The following is a 14,013-nucleotide window of genomic DNA, read 5'->3' on the forward strand; positions in this document are numbered from 1 at the left end:
TCTGGGGGCCACGCTGGTCCTCGCCGCCGGGGCCGCGCCGGGTAGGTAACGACTGCGACCGAGACCTCCGGGACCTTTGCGCCCCACCCGGGGCCAGGCTCCGGCCGGTCTCAGGTACTGGCGGAGTCCGCGAGCTGTGGCAAGGGGGCGGGGCACCGCCTTGCCCAAGGCCGGGCGGGGAAAGGGCCCTCCAGGAGATGGGGGGCTTGGGGGAGACCGAGCAGTGGGGGGCCGCGCGGACCCCGGAGTGCAGATCAAGGTGTGGACCGGGGGAGGGGGTCTGGAGTGGGCGGGGCCTGAGTGTGAGACTTAGGGGCGGGACCTGTCCGTGATGGGGGGGCTTGAGGATGCCAGTCCAGGGCGGAGCCTGGGGTGCGACTTCAAGGCGGAGCCTGGAGATGAAGTGCCGTCCTGAAGGGAAGACGGCATGGGACCAGAATGGGAACCGCGGTGGTTCGACTGCGGGCCCTTTGGGGGCGGGGCCTGAAGCGTGAGGGGCGGGGTTGAGCGGGGAAACGAGCGCGTTAGAGCCCAGCTTCCGAGGCGGGGGCGGGGCGGGGCTTTAATATGGGGCGTGGCCTTGGGAAACTTGAGGTGGCGGCAGCAGCTCCCGTGCAGTCTGGAAGCGAAGGCGGGGCGGGGCCCTACCGCGCGCGCCTCCCTGATGCCCCGCCCCTCCCTCCCTCCCTCCCTCCCACAGCGCGCGAGGCGGGCAGCGCCGTCGAAGCGCAGGAGCAGGTGAAGAGTGTTCTGACGCGGGAGCCGCGTGCCAACAGCACGCGGGAGAAGACCGGCCTGCCAGCAGCTGGGAAAGATGAGACCCCGTGGAACGCGCCCGCCGGCGAGCAGGCCATGGTGGGCCAAGGGGTGGGGGCAGAAGAGACGCTGGAGGCATCTGCCGCGGTGACAGACACCGCCTGGCTGGAGGCTGACAGCCCAGGCCTGGCAGGAGTGACCGCAGAGGCGGGCAGCGGTGACACGCAGACCCTTCCATCCACTCTCCCGGCTCTTGAAGAGGTCCTCGGGCAATCTTTGATGACTCCCACTGCCCCTGAGGCTACAGAGGCTAGGGGACCACTCTCCCCCACCCCTGGTGACAAGCTGAGTCCAGGCTCTGAAATCCCCAAGGAGAGCCCCTTGGAGGTTTGGCTGAACCTGGGTGCAAGCACACCTGACCCCCATGGGCCAGAGCCCACATACCCCTTTCAGGGCACACTGGAGCCCCAGCCGGCTTCAGATATAATTGACATCGACTACTTCGAAGGATTGGATAGTGAGGGCCGTGGTGCTGACCTGGGGAGCTTCCCAGGGTCTCCAGAAACCTCAGAGCACCATCCTGATACTGAGGGAGAGACCCCTTCCTGGAGCCTGCTGGACTTATACGATGACTTCACCCCCTTTGATGAATCTGATTTCTACCCCACCACATCTTTCTATGATGATCTGGAGGAAGAGGAGGAGGAGGAAGAGGATGACAAGGATGCAGTGGGAGGTGGAGACCTGGAAGATGACAATGACCTTCTAGTGCCCACTGAGAGGCCTGGTCTGGGACCTGGCGTGGGCCAGCCCACCAGTCGGTGGCACGCTGTACCTCCACAGCATACTCTGGGGATGGGTCCTGGCAGCAGCATTGCGCTCAGACCCCGCCCAGGAGAGCCAGGCAGGGACCTGGTCGCTGGCGAGAACAGCACCGAGTGTCGCAGCGGCTTTGTGCGGCATAACGGCTCCTGCCGGTCAGTGTGCGACCTCTTCCCGAGTTACTGTCACAATGGCGGCCAGTGCTACCTGGTGGAGAACATAGGGGCCTTCTGCAGGTAAGGGTGTGGCAGGCAGGCACACAGGGTTTGGTAGAGGACTGGAGCATGAAGATGAGGGAGAATTTAGCAAAGGGGAATTTGACAGGCACAACTTCCAAGAGGTACACAGATTCTCTGGTGTCTTCCACAGTCACCTCTTTTCTTTGAAGAATGTCATTGAGATTTTTATGGGGATGGCATTAAATCTGTATATTGCTTTTGGCAGGATGGCCATTTTGATGATGTTAATTCTCCCAATCCATGAGCAGGGGACCCACAGTCACCTCTTAAATATACTTTCTGTGATCTCATCACTAGGAAAGGGTCCTGAGAAATAGAATTTGTTTCCTCTTAAATGTTGTGTTTTTTTCCAAACCATTAAACTATAAGGCAAAATGGAGGGACTTTCTAAAGGTGGTAGAAAGAGAATTTTGGTGGTTTAATGGGCTTTTGTTGGAGAGCTCTGACTATACTAACAAAAAGAGTAGGGGAATGGTAGGTCACTGCACACTCCCACAGAGCCATGGGTCTAGGAGGAGGGGCCCCCTTTTCCCTGCAGGGCATAAACAGGTGTGAGCATGTAAAATCAGCGGGTCCCTTTTCAAGGGCAGACCCAGAGCCACACAAGCAGGGCTCTCAAGCTGAGCGCCTGTCCTGGTGTTGTGGATATGCTGAGGTTTCTTAACTTGGGTAGTAGGTTGTGTTTTTTTTGTTTGTTTGTTTTTTCTTTGACTTTGTCTTCCTTGGGATGGATACTCAGTCCCTAGCGGTTTAGACAGTGTAGTGTCTGTCAGGGCCTTATCTGCAGTTGTGATCAGGCTCCACCCCTGCCTCATCACAATTCCTCCAGACCCCTAGCCTCAGGTCAGACAGTGAGGTATTTACTGGAAAGCTCGACTTACTTGGGAAGAATCACACATCAGGGGTGATGTGGGTGGTTAGCTTGTCTCTATCCTTTACAGGTCCTAGAAGTGGAGTAGAACATTCGGATTCCCTCAGGCTTGTTTCCCTTGGCCTGGGGGAGTTTTTCTGTAGTATGAGTTTCTTTTTTAACTGTCATTCCAAGGTTCTCTTGGTCTTTAGGAGTTATTTGAATGTAAGATTTCAAATCCTGTAGTTCTGATCTGATAGAAGAATCACACATAAAAAGCATCAGTGTTGTGCTTTTGGCATTCAAGTTTGAGTTCCGGTTCCAGGCTGTGAAGCTTTCTATAAATGATTCTGACTTTAGGGTTACTTGTATAGGATGTGTCTACACAGTTCTGGTTGGTGTTGTGTAGCCATGACCAAAAGGAGGAAATTATGGAGATGATCTCTTGCCAGTTAGCTAAGAGCTACAAGAAATGTGTGATTTTTACTCTTCAGACTCTATTTAGGGGGACCATAAAGAAGATTTTAGCCTGGCAGCTGTGGAATTTTTGTACAAAATCATTATGGATCATCCTATTGGAGAGCTGAGTTTTTTACCTTCAGAGTAAGCTCCTGACAGAGTATGAAATTGTAGACTCTTAAGAACTAGAAAAGTCCCCAGAACCTCCAGGAGCTCTCAGGGGACTCCCATATAAGAAAGGGATGTCCACCTCGCAGTACTGACCATGGATCCTCCAAGAGGTTTCTCCTCAAGTCTGTCCCAGGACCTCTGGCCCACCTACCTCCCAGGATCACATTTGGGCCTCCCTATCAGAGATCCCTACACTGTCTGTGGACACACAGGCCTGCCTGTAGCTTGAAAACTGCTTTGTATTCCACTCACAGGATACTGCTGAGCCTTTAGTTGCAGACTGCAGCGTGCCTTTGTCTCTGTCACCCTGACCTACTGCAGGGAAATGAACAGAGCAGTGGCAGAACTTGTCTAGAACAGTGGGGTAGAATGGTCTGCTTTCCCCAGCATCCTCAAACAGATAGCTGCAGAGGATCAGTGGAAAAAGAAAGAATTCCCTGTTAGCTTTCTTTGCCCACCCTATTCTGGGTGTGGATCAGACTATTCTCCCATGCATAATTTCCCCATTTCTGGATCCCTTTCTCTTGCTTGTATTCAGCCTAAGGTTCATGTCCTCCGTCCTTTGCTGCCTCTGTATCCTTCCACATCTTTTCTCTTTGAAGCAGCCTGGTTCCCATGGAAACAGCAATGTCATTGGAAGAGCTGGAGCCTGGGAATGTCCCCAAGGGCAAGAGAAAGTCACTCAACAAAAGGATAAAACCCACCCAGAGGGTTGATTCTCACTTGCTCTCATGACAGTTCTCACGGTATTAGGATAGGAAGCTTTCAGGGCAGAACTTTGGGGGATGCAGAGAGAGGAGAATTTCATACATCCAGCTTTGTGTTTGTCCTTGTCTGTCACTTCCCTATTTTTCACTGTCTGGTTAGCCACGTGAACTAGATGAGACTGCAAAGCAGCAAGGTAGGTTTTCATGTGTAGGGTGGATCCTGCCACTTTGTAGCCATCACTCCTATTCACCTTATTTTTCGTCTTTCTTTCACCCAGAGATCAGTGCAGGCAGGGGCCTGAAAGAATCCTCTGGTTGCCCCCATTAAGGCTGCAAGGTGGAAGGTCAAGGTTCAGTTGCTCCTTGGTCACTCAATAGTCAGGTAACAGACCATTTCACTTGTTTCTTCAGTGCGTGGTTGCCTTATTTATATTATGTGCCTCAGAGGTCCACTTCATAGGGTTAGGCAAGAATATCAACTGTAAGGTCTGAAGATGAGGGACATACCTCTAGATGGTCTTAGAAAAGGCTGTTGACATAAGTGCTGGGGTCAGAGAGAATTTGCTGTGGCCATCGCAGCCTGCCCCTCCCTCAGTCTCTCTGTCGCTGTCGCAGGTGCAACACTCAGGACTACATCTGGCACAAGGGGATGCGCTGCGAGTCCATCATCACCGACTTCCAGGTGATGTGCGTGGCTGTCGGCTCAGCTGCCCTCGTGCTGCTCCTGCTCTTCATGATGACTGTGTTCTTTGCCAAGAAACTCTATCTGCTCAAGACAGAGAACACCAAATTGCGGAGGACCAAGTGAGTATGTCTCAGCCAGTCTCACCCTGACTCTGCGGCTGTGTTCTTCCATCTGATCCAAGGATGTTATCATAAGGGTTTCTGGTACCTGCTCTCATCCCTAGTTGTGTTTTCCATATCAGAGATTTCCCCCTACACAGCATATGCTGAAATTGCATCAGACACTAAGCCCCTGAGCCATGCTGCCACGATTCAGCCCCATTCCCATCATCCTCCATGCTGAGAGAGAGGCTGCTTCAAGGAAACCAGGGTATAGCTAGCAACTCCTGGCTCTGGTCCCAAGTAGGTTACTGTGTTTGATCCCCCACCCCTCATTAACTGCACCTGCTTCTGACACCCCTGGCCTTAGCAGCCAGTGGCTAGAGTGAGAATCTTGCTCACAAATCAGAATAAAATAACCCCACTACCTGAAAGTCTGCTCCCACTCAATACCAACTGTTCCTCATGGAATTCTGAGGAGAAAGGGTTTGCACTGGCAAGCATTACTGTTCAAAGCTTATCCATGCTTAGCCCAGTCAGAAGTACAAGAAACGTAAAAGAAATCCTCTTTATCTCCTCTAAGTAGAATCTGGGTTAGTGGCAAGAGGAAAGGCCTAAGGTTAACTTCCTCTACTGTGGATTTTATGCACCACAGGGGGATACAGGATCTCATTTCAATTCTTCCTTTATCAGAAGAGTGAGTGTTATGTGCATGTGAGAATCTACATGCATTTACCCTTTAAGTTCATGCCTCGAACATTTGAATGTGGCCTTATGCAGTATGAATCACTGCACTCCGCAAAGAACCTTCTGAAATGTCATGGGAATCACAAAAGGCCCAAGAGACAATATATGCAGAACTGCCCCCACCTCCTTTTCAACCTGTTGCCCTATTAATCCCTTCCCCCTGACCCAAGACTCTCTCACCAGAGAATGTGACTGAAGGACTTTCCCTGGGTCCTGGGAAAAGGACAAAACACCATCTGTTGCTCCTTTGCTGGGTAGACTCCTGAAATGCGCAGATGCCACAACTTTCTGCGGCCTTTCAGCTAGTTGTCGTGGGGCTCAAGGGGCCCCTCCATTGTGCCTGTGCACTGAGGCAGACTGTATCTGTACATGTGATCACTAGCCAGGACCCTTGCTTCCACAAGCTGACATGTGGGGGTCGGGGGGTCTCCCAAATCAAGGCAGCTGCTAATGAAGATGAGAGAAAGAAGAAGCAACCAGCAAGGAAGAAGATGCGAAAACTGTGGCCACGGAAAGGGCCTCGGCCTCAGTCCAGGCCTTTTCCCTTTAACTGGCTATGTGCTTTGCATGACTCCTGCACCTCTTCAGCTCAGATGCTGCTTCCTTTGTTTCTCCCTGCATGCCTTCTTTCTTTCCCAAGCTAGGTTACTGCTTTAATATCACTGCATGTGTCCGGGACACTACAGATAGTGGAGCATGTACTGATTCTAAGATCCACATTTTTTCCACATATTAACATCTTTGAAGTTGGTTTGTATCTTACAATCACTGGCATCTTGTAATCACTGTTGGCCAGATGGCAGTGATGATGCAGTTGTAATTGCCTGGCATGCATGAATGTGACCGTGGCTGTTCATATCGCTGTCAGTTCTGTGTCTAGAGTCTAAATGAGCTACTTCAAGTATGTAATAAAAGTGCTAGGCAAAAAAGTATCAGATCCTGGTTTAAATGGTTTAAGTTTCCTTCTCATGGTACATCATCTTATTAGAGTCTGTAGCAATTGTTGGCATATAGTATTTGACCTATGAAGCTTTTGTCAGATCTCCCCCATGATCATTTCACTTACATTTTCCTTTCTCTCTTTGTTCTAACCAGCAAATTCCGGACCCCATCTGAGCTTCACAACGATAACTTCTCCCTCTCCACCATTGCTGAGGGCTCTCACCCAAATGTAAGGAAATTTTGCAGCACTCCCTGTTCCTCCTCCCCTCATGCCCATGTCTTGGCTCACTATGATAACGTTATCTGTCAGGTAACTTGTCTTCTTCACATGTTCCCTTATGCATGTTTCAACACCTGCCCATGTCTTCGTTCTAATTCAGGGCGTGGAGCCACTCCTCAGAGCTCTGGAAATCAGCTTAGGGCAACAAGCTGGGGCGGTGAAGGTGGGGAACAGATGTACCCCCAAGCAGAGTCATAGGTAGTAAAGAGGATCTTTATCTAAGATGGCTCATGGTGTTTAGCTTCACCCTTTAGGAGTCTCATTTTTGTGTTTCAGGAGAAAGGGCTCTGCTAGGGATGTTCATTGCTAGAGAATTTCCTGATGGTCAATGGAGCCAATGGTGTTTGCTCTTTGGAATGAATGGAAAACCGTGTCCTTGAAGCTACTCAAATACCCTAAAAACCGGCAGGCTTACACAGTAGGCCTGAGGTGAGCCTAAAATGCTCGTGGAGTAAAAACATCTAGGTAAATTCTGTTCTTAGGAGGATGGGCTTATAAAAATTAGTTAAAACCAATAAAAACCCAATGTACCATTTTCTAAAGACATCAGTTTCCAAAGGCCTTCTGTGTTGCCTGCACCAGGTTAACAGGTAAAATAATGGCTACTGCTGGAGAGAATTTCAGAAATAAAGCAGAAACCATCCAAGCCCCAAATCATGTCACATCCAAATCCCAAAATTCTGCACATGACCCAGGCCCCTACATCATTAAATGCATCATTTAAACAAGTAAGGGAACTAAACAAAAACCCTTCAGACAGAAATAAGGGAATTTAAGAGAAAATTTTGACATTCTTTGAAATAAAGGACCATACAATACTAGAAGTTATAGGAGCCCTAACAGACTACACCAGTGCTACTGGTGGAATGTCTGTAAGATAGAACCGCTCTATATCTGCACTAACCACTGCAGCAGCCATTAGCGACCACACGATAGAACTCTGAAATGTGGCTACTGGTACCACATTGGACAACACAGATGTAGATCATTGCCTTCTTTTTATAGGTGGGGAAAAGAATAGTCTAAGGAGGAGAAAGAGAATAATAGCAAATGTGGCCTTGTCCACCAAACCCAAGAAAAGAAAACTTGGTCTGGTGGAGAAGGAGTTAAGGGCATCAATCTAATAAAACATGAAAATCTAAGATAAGTTTTTAAAGTGTCTGATATAAAGGGTAGAAATAAATGATATTTTACTTGGTGTGCACCAAGATATTAATAAGTTCAAGTAGATGTAATAACCAAGGAAACAAGATGTCCTGAACACTTTAAGATTGATGACCTCATTAATGAGCCCACAACCATTTAAGTACCTTGAGCAAGACAGAATCTTGCTCATCTTGGGGCATTCCATCTAGGCATTATGCAGTCCTTTGCAACAATACGCATTTGCCAGTCATTTATGGAATCCTAGTGAGTGATGGCCTGTCGCACAGAATCTCGGTTCTGCTGTCAGATGTGCCATCTCCTTCCAGAGGGTCCTCTGGAAAGTTTCTGACACATGCATTTCTGGCACCCGGTATAGACACCTCTCTTCAGTCCAAAGGGGGTTGGAGGATAATAGCTCCTCTTGGAAGATTTGGTTGTATGACCAGAGAAATGTTTTTTGTTCTTTTTGGCTAATCCATCTTGATGGAAAGCAAGGCATTTGTTGGGGAAAACTAACATTGACCTTGAGTTCAGAATGTGGCAAGTGTTGAAAATGGAGCAGAGCAGGGGGATAATTAGATGTGGTAGACTTGGCCTGAGAAGGCTGGTGGTAGGAGGGAGGGGGTTTGTCTAGGCAACACTCAGGGAATCCTTCACAGCAATGATCTCTGACTCCTCTTGGTTTTTTTTTTTTCCCTAAGATTTGTTTATCCATACTGAACTGGGGTACAGGCCAGAGGTGCAGGGGTGGTGAGAGGATTCACCAGAGACAGAGCAGGGAGCAGAGTAGGCAGATCAACAAAGTACACTGCTGAGAGGAGTGGTACTGTGCTTTAACCTGTTGCACCACCAAGGAGGATCCTCCTCTTGGATCTTGAGAATCATTTGTAGGAGACACCCTGCCTTGTCTGACAAAGCTCCGGATGTAGGCATGACTCCTGGCCAGCAGAGGGTGAACTGGGAGTTTTCATACCATCTTCTGTAATTCTCTCCATGTAGCCAGAAATCAGACCTGGTCATCTTCAAGATCTTGTGGGTATTGACAGTTAGACAGTTGCCACTTTATTTTGAAGAGAAGCCCTAGTCACTGCTTCAGCCACCACACTGACTGTTTACAGATGAAGCTGGCAGCAGGATGAACATCAGACCACCTCCGGCAAGCTAGGAGGTGAACTGACAGGCATCCAAGTCAAGCTTGTTCATTTAGCCTGCCCCCTTTCCTTCCAGCTTCCCACCCTCCAACCTCCTTATTGATATTGGTGTTTCCTAACATTTTGGAGAGCTCTTTTTATCACCAGAAAGGAGTTATTTTCCTTATAGATAAAGTGGGTTGAATGGATCAATTTTCTTCCCAGGACAGGAAACAAAACTGGGCGACACAGGTGTAGATCATTGCCTTCTTTCATAGGTGGGGAAAAGCTTAGTCTCAAAAGGGGAAAGAGAATAATAGCAAATGAGGCCTTGTCCACCAAACTCCAAGCAAAAAAGTGTCACTAGCAGTCTGAGGCCAGGGTGGGTTATGGATATGTGTTAGCAGTACTCCCCACTCCTCCCCCAGCCTCCACCCCCAAGCCTGGCATCATCTTGCGGGCTGGGGGTGGGGTGGCCCAGGGCTCTCCCAGGTAGATACAAGGCTCTGTAACCATGAGTCAGAGGCTGAATATGTGTAGCTGGGCAGTCAGCCTAGGAAGGAATCATCAGGAGCTCCTCAATCCCTGCTGTGGAAGTTTGCAAGTTTTCTAGGAGGAATGACCAGTGTGTAGAAAACTGGATGATGTCCAGATACACAGCATGAAAGAAGTCACCTGAAATCCACAGGCAACTTGCCCAGCGCTGAGAGCTGCCCTCTAGGTTCTCAGCTGTGCCATCAATGGAATGTTGCAGGTCCCAGAATTTGGCAGACTTTCCAGGATTTCAGTTTATCATGAAGTCTTCACCATACTGTCCCTTGGTGCCTTTTCCTCCCCATTTAAATCTTTCTTTTTAGACTTTCTTCCATGTATTTGGTAAAGCGTTAACTGCCCACATCTTCTGATAGAGATTTATGTCTAGACAAGTAGGAGCCCATATGAACCTCCATTCCCCCTGGGCTGAGGATGCCCATACAACTGGAGTATGAATGGGAGAGGGTGTATATAGTAGTGCCCAGGACTTATGCCAGAGGGAGGTCCATCTCTCTGGTGATGAGGGACTTCTGCTAAACTGAAGGCAGATGGGTGGGCCTTCTGCTGAGAGATTCAGTAACCTTAGACTTCATAGGATTGAGGGCTGGAGGAAACACTTGGGTTAGGATAACTCCACCTTGGTTTAGAAACCCTTCATCTATTTGTTGGAGGAAATTACAGTAGTATTGTTTGCATACCTTTTTCTTATTTGTAGACTACACTTCTCCTGTCCTTGGCCCAAGATGAACCCTGCAGGCAAGGTTTAATTTATCCTTCACCTTCATAGGATCAAAACTCTTGTCTTGCCTTTGCCTTTTTTTTTTTTTAAAGATTTATTTATTTGTGCATACAGAACTGGGGTATAGGCCAGAGACTCAGGGGTGGCGAAAGACTTCACCAGAGACAGAGTGGGGAGCAGAACAGGCAGATCAACAAAGCACTGCTGAGGGGAGCAGCGGGCGGGTCAGGAGAGGTCTGCCGCGCCATGTGGTCACCTCCGGGGCATGCGGAAGTGGTTTCAGCTTCTTCGTGCTGTGCTTTAACCCGCTGTGCCACCAGGGAGGGCCTTGCCCTTGCCTTTTAGGACTCCCTGACTCCACCTGTTTTTAACATTAGAATGTCCCTGTGTCTTTATTTGCCCCAAAGTGTGTGTGTGACAGAGGGCAAAGGGAGGTTATCTTGGAAAACGTGAATGTGAGTTTCACCCTTGTGGGATGAGAGTTGAATATAGGTCATCCTGCCTATAGGTTATCACTGTCCATACTACCCAAGATCTTTAGTGGTTCAACTTTGAAGCACTTATGCCCGGTATATTCCCCAAATGATATAGAAGTTCACAAAATAAAAGGTGAATTTCTTCATGCTACTTCCCTCTCCATAAAAACTGTGTGTATTTGTGTGTGTGATTTCAAAGTTTATCTGAATATCTCCAAGCAGTGACAGAAAATATCAAGGGCTATGGGTTGCTATGCATGGCCACGTCGCCTGAAATCTGCCTCCATACCTTATTAATTTCTTCTTATTCTTGTCTCATTGGACATGGAGAACATGTGTTTCCCTAGTTGTCTGTAAGTCATATCTGAGGTCTTTGAAATTCCATTAAATCACTCTGTGCAGGCTAGTCTTCTGGATAAGTGCTAAGTGAGGCTGGCAGCGGGGGAGGAGACTGAGGTTTCTACATGCACAGTACTTTTGAACACTGTAGTGTCCGACATACTTGTGGACTTTTCCCTACTTTCTTTCCAGCTCCTCACTACCCTAACTTAGCATTGCTGTAGATCAAACTCAGTAGCAGGCAGCATGGACAAGAGCTCATCAAAGTTTTATGAAGAATGCCCTGGTCCTTGTGCAAGGTTTGCACTAGCTGGTTAGATAGGGACCTTCTCTCCCTTCTTACCACGTTTACCTGCCTGGGTGCTTACACAACCTCTTTGATCAGCAGATTTCCAAGCACTTAAAATAGTTATTGGGGACATCAGACAAAGTTAGGCCCACTGAATTGTGCTGGGCTATAATTCCCTTGGTGATCCTAAAGGGAAAGAATAGTGGGAAGACAAGAATTTTTTGAATGCCTAGAAAGAAGAATTGGAGGACTATGTGGTAGTGTGGTTTTCCTGAAGACATTTATAACAGGCAGCTTCAGTTTGGATTCAAGGACTTGGCAGAGGGCTACAAGTAACATACATGGGTAGGCAGGAGATCATGAGCCACACTGAAAATAGATTGTGAGCCAGCAACATGAATATTATCTGATGCAAAGTACGGCAGGCCACATAGGCAACTGGAATCATCCAGTCTTGGGTTAAGAAAAAGCCTCTGAAGTCGTATTTCCTGGTAGGTAAACTGATGAGAGGCTCCCATACCTTTAACTTCTAGTAGGGGGCCATTTGTTGGAAGGGCTCCCACTTCACCTGACTAGAGTGCTGCACACACCCCGCCATCTGCCCTAACAGGAAGTGTTCCCTGACCGAGCAGGATGGGAGGCCATGGGGAGGAGCGCTGGCAGGCTGAGCAGAGCTCATCAACACCTGAGCATTTGGAGGGACTGGACTAAGCATTTAAGACATAGTATTAAAAGGGACTGTTTCTCCTCAGTCTCAGTTAAAGAGAAATCATGGCTGACCTAAACTAAAGGGAATTTGTAATCCAATTTTCATCTACACCTGGCCATTGTTTTTGAAAGTGACCTTCCTAAAAAGCAGCTGCTGATGAGTTACTCTGGTTCATTCCAAGTCTTAGCACTTTCTCCCTTTCATCAGTAGGCATCTTTCAGCCAGACAGAAAAGCCTGGGACTGTTTCCTTCCTGCCCCTCCTCACCTTTTTTCCTCTTCCAGGATGATCCTAGTGCTCCCCACAAAATCCAGGAAGTTCTCAAGTCCTGCCTGAAAGAGGAGGAGTCATTTAACATCCAGAACTCCATGTCCCCCAAACTTGAGGGTGGCAAAGGTGACCAGGCTGACTTGGATGTGAACTGTCTTCAGAATAACTTGACCTAAAGCAGAGCAAGAAGAGAGGAAGTGGGGGTGGGGGGAGGGGAAGAAACATTATCTCCTCTTGTACAGTCTATTTCTTGTAACCATTTGTTAAACTCTTCTTTTTCTGATCTCATGGCATGCTTTGGTGTATTTTGTACAGGAGGGGAAAAACACAAAATAAGCAAAGAACCTGAACAGGATTGCATACATTGGATTGTTTTGTCTGTGCTGTCTGTACATTGCTTCTGCTGCTGTGATTTCTAAACCTATGCTGTTATTCAACTGACTTTTTTTTTGTACTTTGACCCACCTTTTTTTGAAATACCAGTAAAAAACAAAATTCTTGAAATAAAACTTTTTAAAAAGCTATCTATTTTCCTAATGTCATTGTGTCTGTTCCTTACCTGTTCTTGTTAGTTTGAGTTGAATTTTTACTTTCATTGAAGATGTATATTTGTTCATTTTTGACATCCCAGAGATAGTATACTAGCTCAGACTGCTATGACGAAATACCACAGACATGGTGCCTTAAACAATAGCAGTTCATTTTCTCCCAGTTCTAGAGACTGGAAGTCCAAGATCTAGGTGCCAGTAGGCAGTTTTCTGCCAAGGTTTCTTCCTGGTTTGCGAGCATAAGCCTTCTTCGTGTGTGCTCACATGGCCTTTACTCTGTGCAAATGCAAGCAGAGAGTCCCTGGTGTTTCTTCCTCTTGTTGTGAGGACACCAGTCCTACTGGATTAGACCCCATCCTGACGACCGCTTCTTCCTTAGCTACCTTCTTCTAGGCCCTATCCTCAAACACCTTCACACTAGGGCTTAGGGCTTCAACGTATGACTTTTGGAGGGACATCACAGACTCTAGCACCTATTTTTAAGAATACTGTCATTCTTTCACAAATAAAAGGACATCTCTGTGACAATGATGATGGCAGACAGTAGGGGAATTTTAGGAATCCAAGGAGCAAATGCAGATGGATTAGATTGTTAAACTTTCAAATAACCAGAATTAGAACTGTTTGCTTATGTTCAATCTCTGGTAATTCCAATAACCTGAATCCTTGTGAATGTGTTTCTGTCACCTAATTTCTGCTGTGTTTCCCTGATTTGCCTTCTAATGTCCCTTATTATTGTTTATTTCATACTGGACATTGTATTTTGAGAATTTGTTGAAAAAAATTTTTTTAAGATTTATTTATTTATGCATACAGAACTGGGGTACAGGCCAGAGGTGCAGGGCTGGTGAGAGAAATCACTAGAGACAGAGTGGGGAGCAGAGCAAGAGCAGCGGGCGAGACAGGAGAGGCCTGCCGTGCCACGTGGATCTCCTCCGGTGCCGCGGATCAAACTTGTACTGAAGTGGCTATGGCCAGCTTCACAGTGCTGTGCTCCAACCCACTACGCCACCAGGGAGGGCCCTTGTTGAAATATTTTGAGGACTAGCATGATTTCGCCCTTTTGAGATTTGCATTT

General features: G+C 47.8%; 1 protein-coding gene across 3 annotated transcripts; it reads left to right on the plus strand.

Moving 5' to 3' along the window:
• Positions 1–6: 6 nt before the first annotated feature.
• Positions 7–12,908, plus strand: CSPG5 (chondroitin sulfate proteoglycan 5 (neuroglycan C)). 3 transcript variants are annotated; one of them, XM_004676222.1, is made up of 5 exons: positions 7–41; positions 701–1,814; positions 4,620–4,808; positions 6,630–6,786; positions 12,402–12,908. In XM_004676222.1, the coding sequence occupies exons 2-5, from the start codon at positions 853–855 to the stop codon at positions 12,561–12,563; spliced, it is 1,470 nt and encodes a 489-aa protein (XP_004676279.1). In that variant the 5' UTR covers positions 7–41; positions 701–852; the 3' UTR covers positions 12,564–12,908. The 3 variants fall into 3 exon arrangements, with proteins under 3 accessions (XP_004676279.1, XP_004676280.1, XP_012590290.1); XM_004676223.1 differs by having other exon boundaries at positions 6,630–6,705; XM_012734836.1 differs by lacking the exon at positions 12,402–12,908 and adding an exon at positions 7,033–7,188 and having other exon boundaries at positions 6,630–6,705.
• Positions 12,909–14,013: the final 1,105 nt, after the last annotated feature.

This window comes from Condylura cristata, unplaced genomic scaffold (assembly GCF_000260355.1).
Source record: "Condylura cristata isolate star-nosed mole 26May11 unplaced genomic scaffold, ConCri1.0 scaffold00004, whole genome shotgun sequence".
Taxonomy (NCBI): Eukaryota; Metazoa; Chordata; class Mammalia; order Eulipotyphla; family Talpidae; genus Condylura; species Condylura cristata.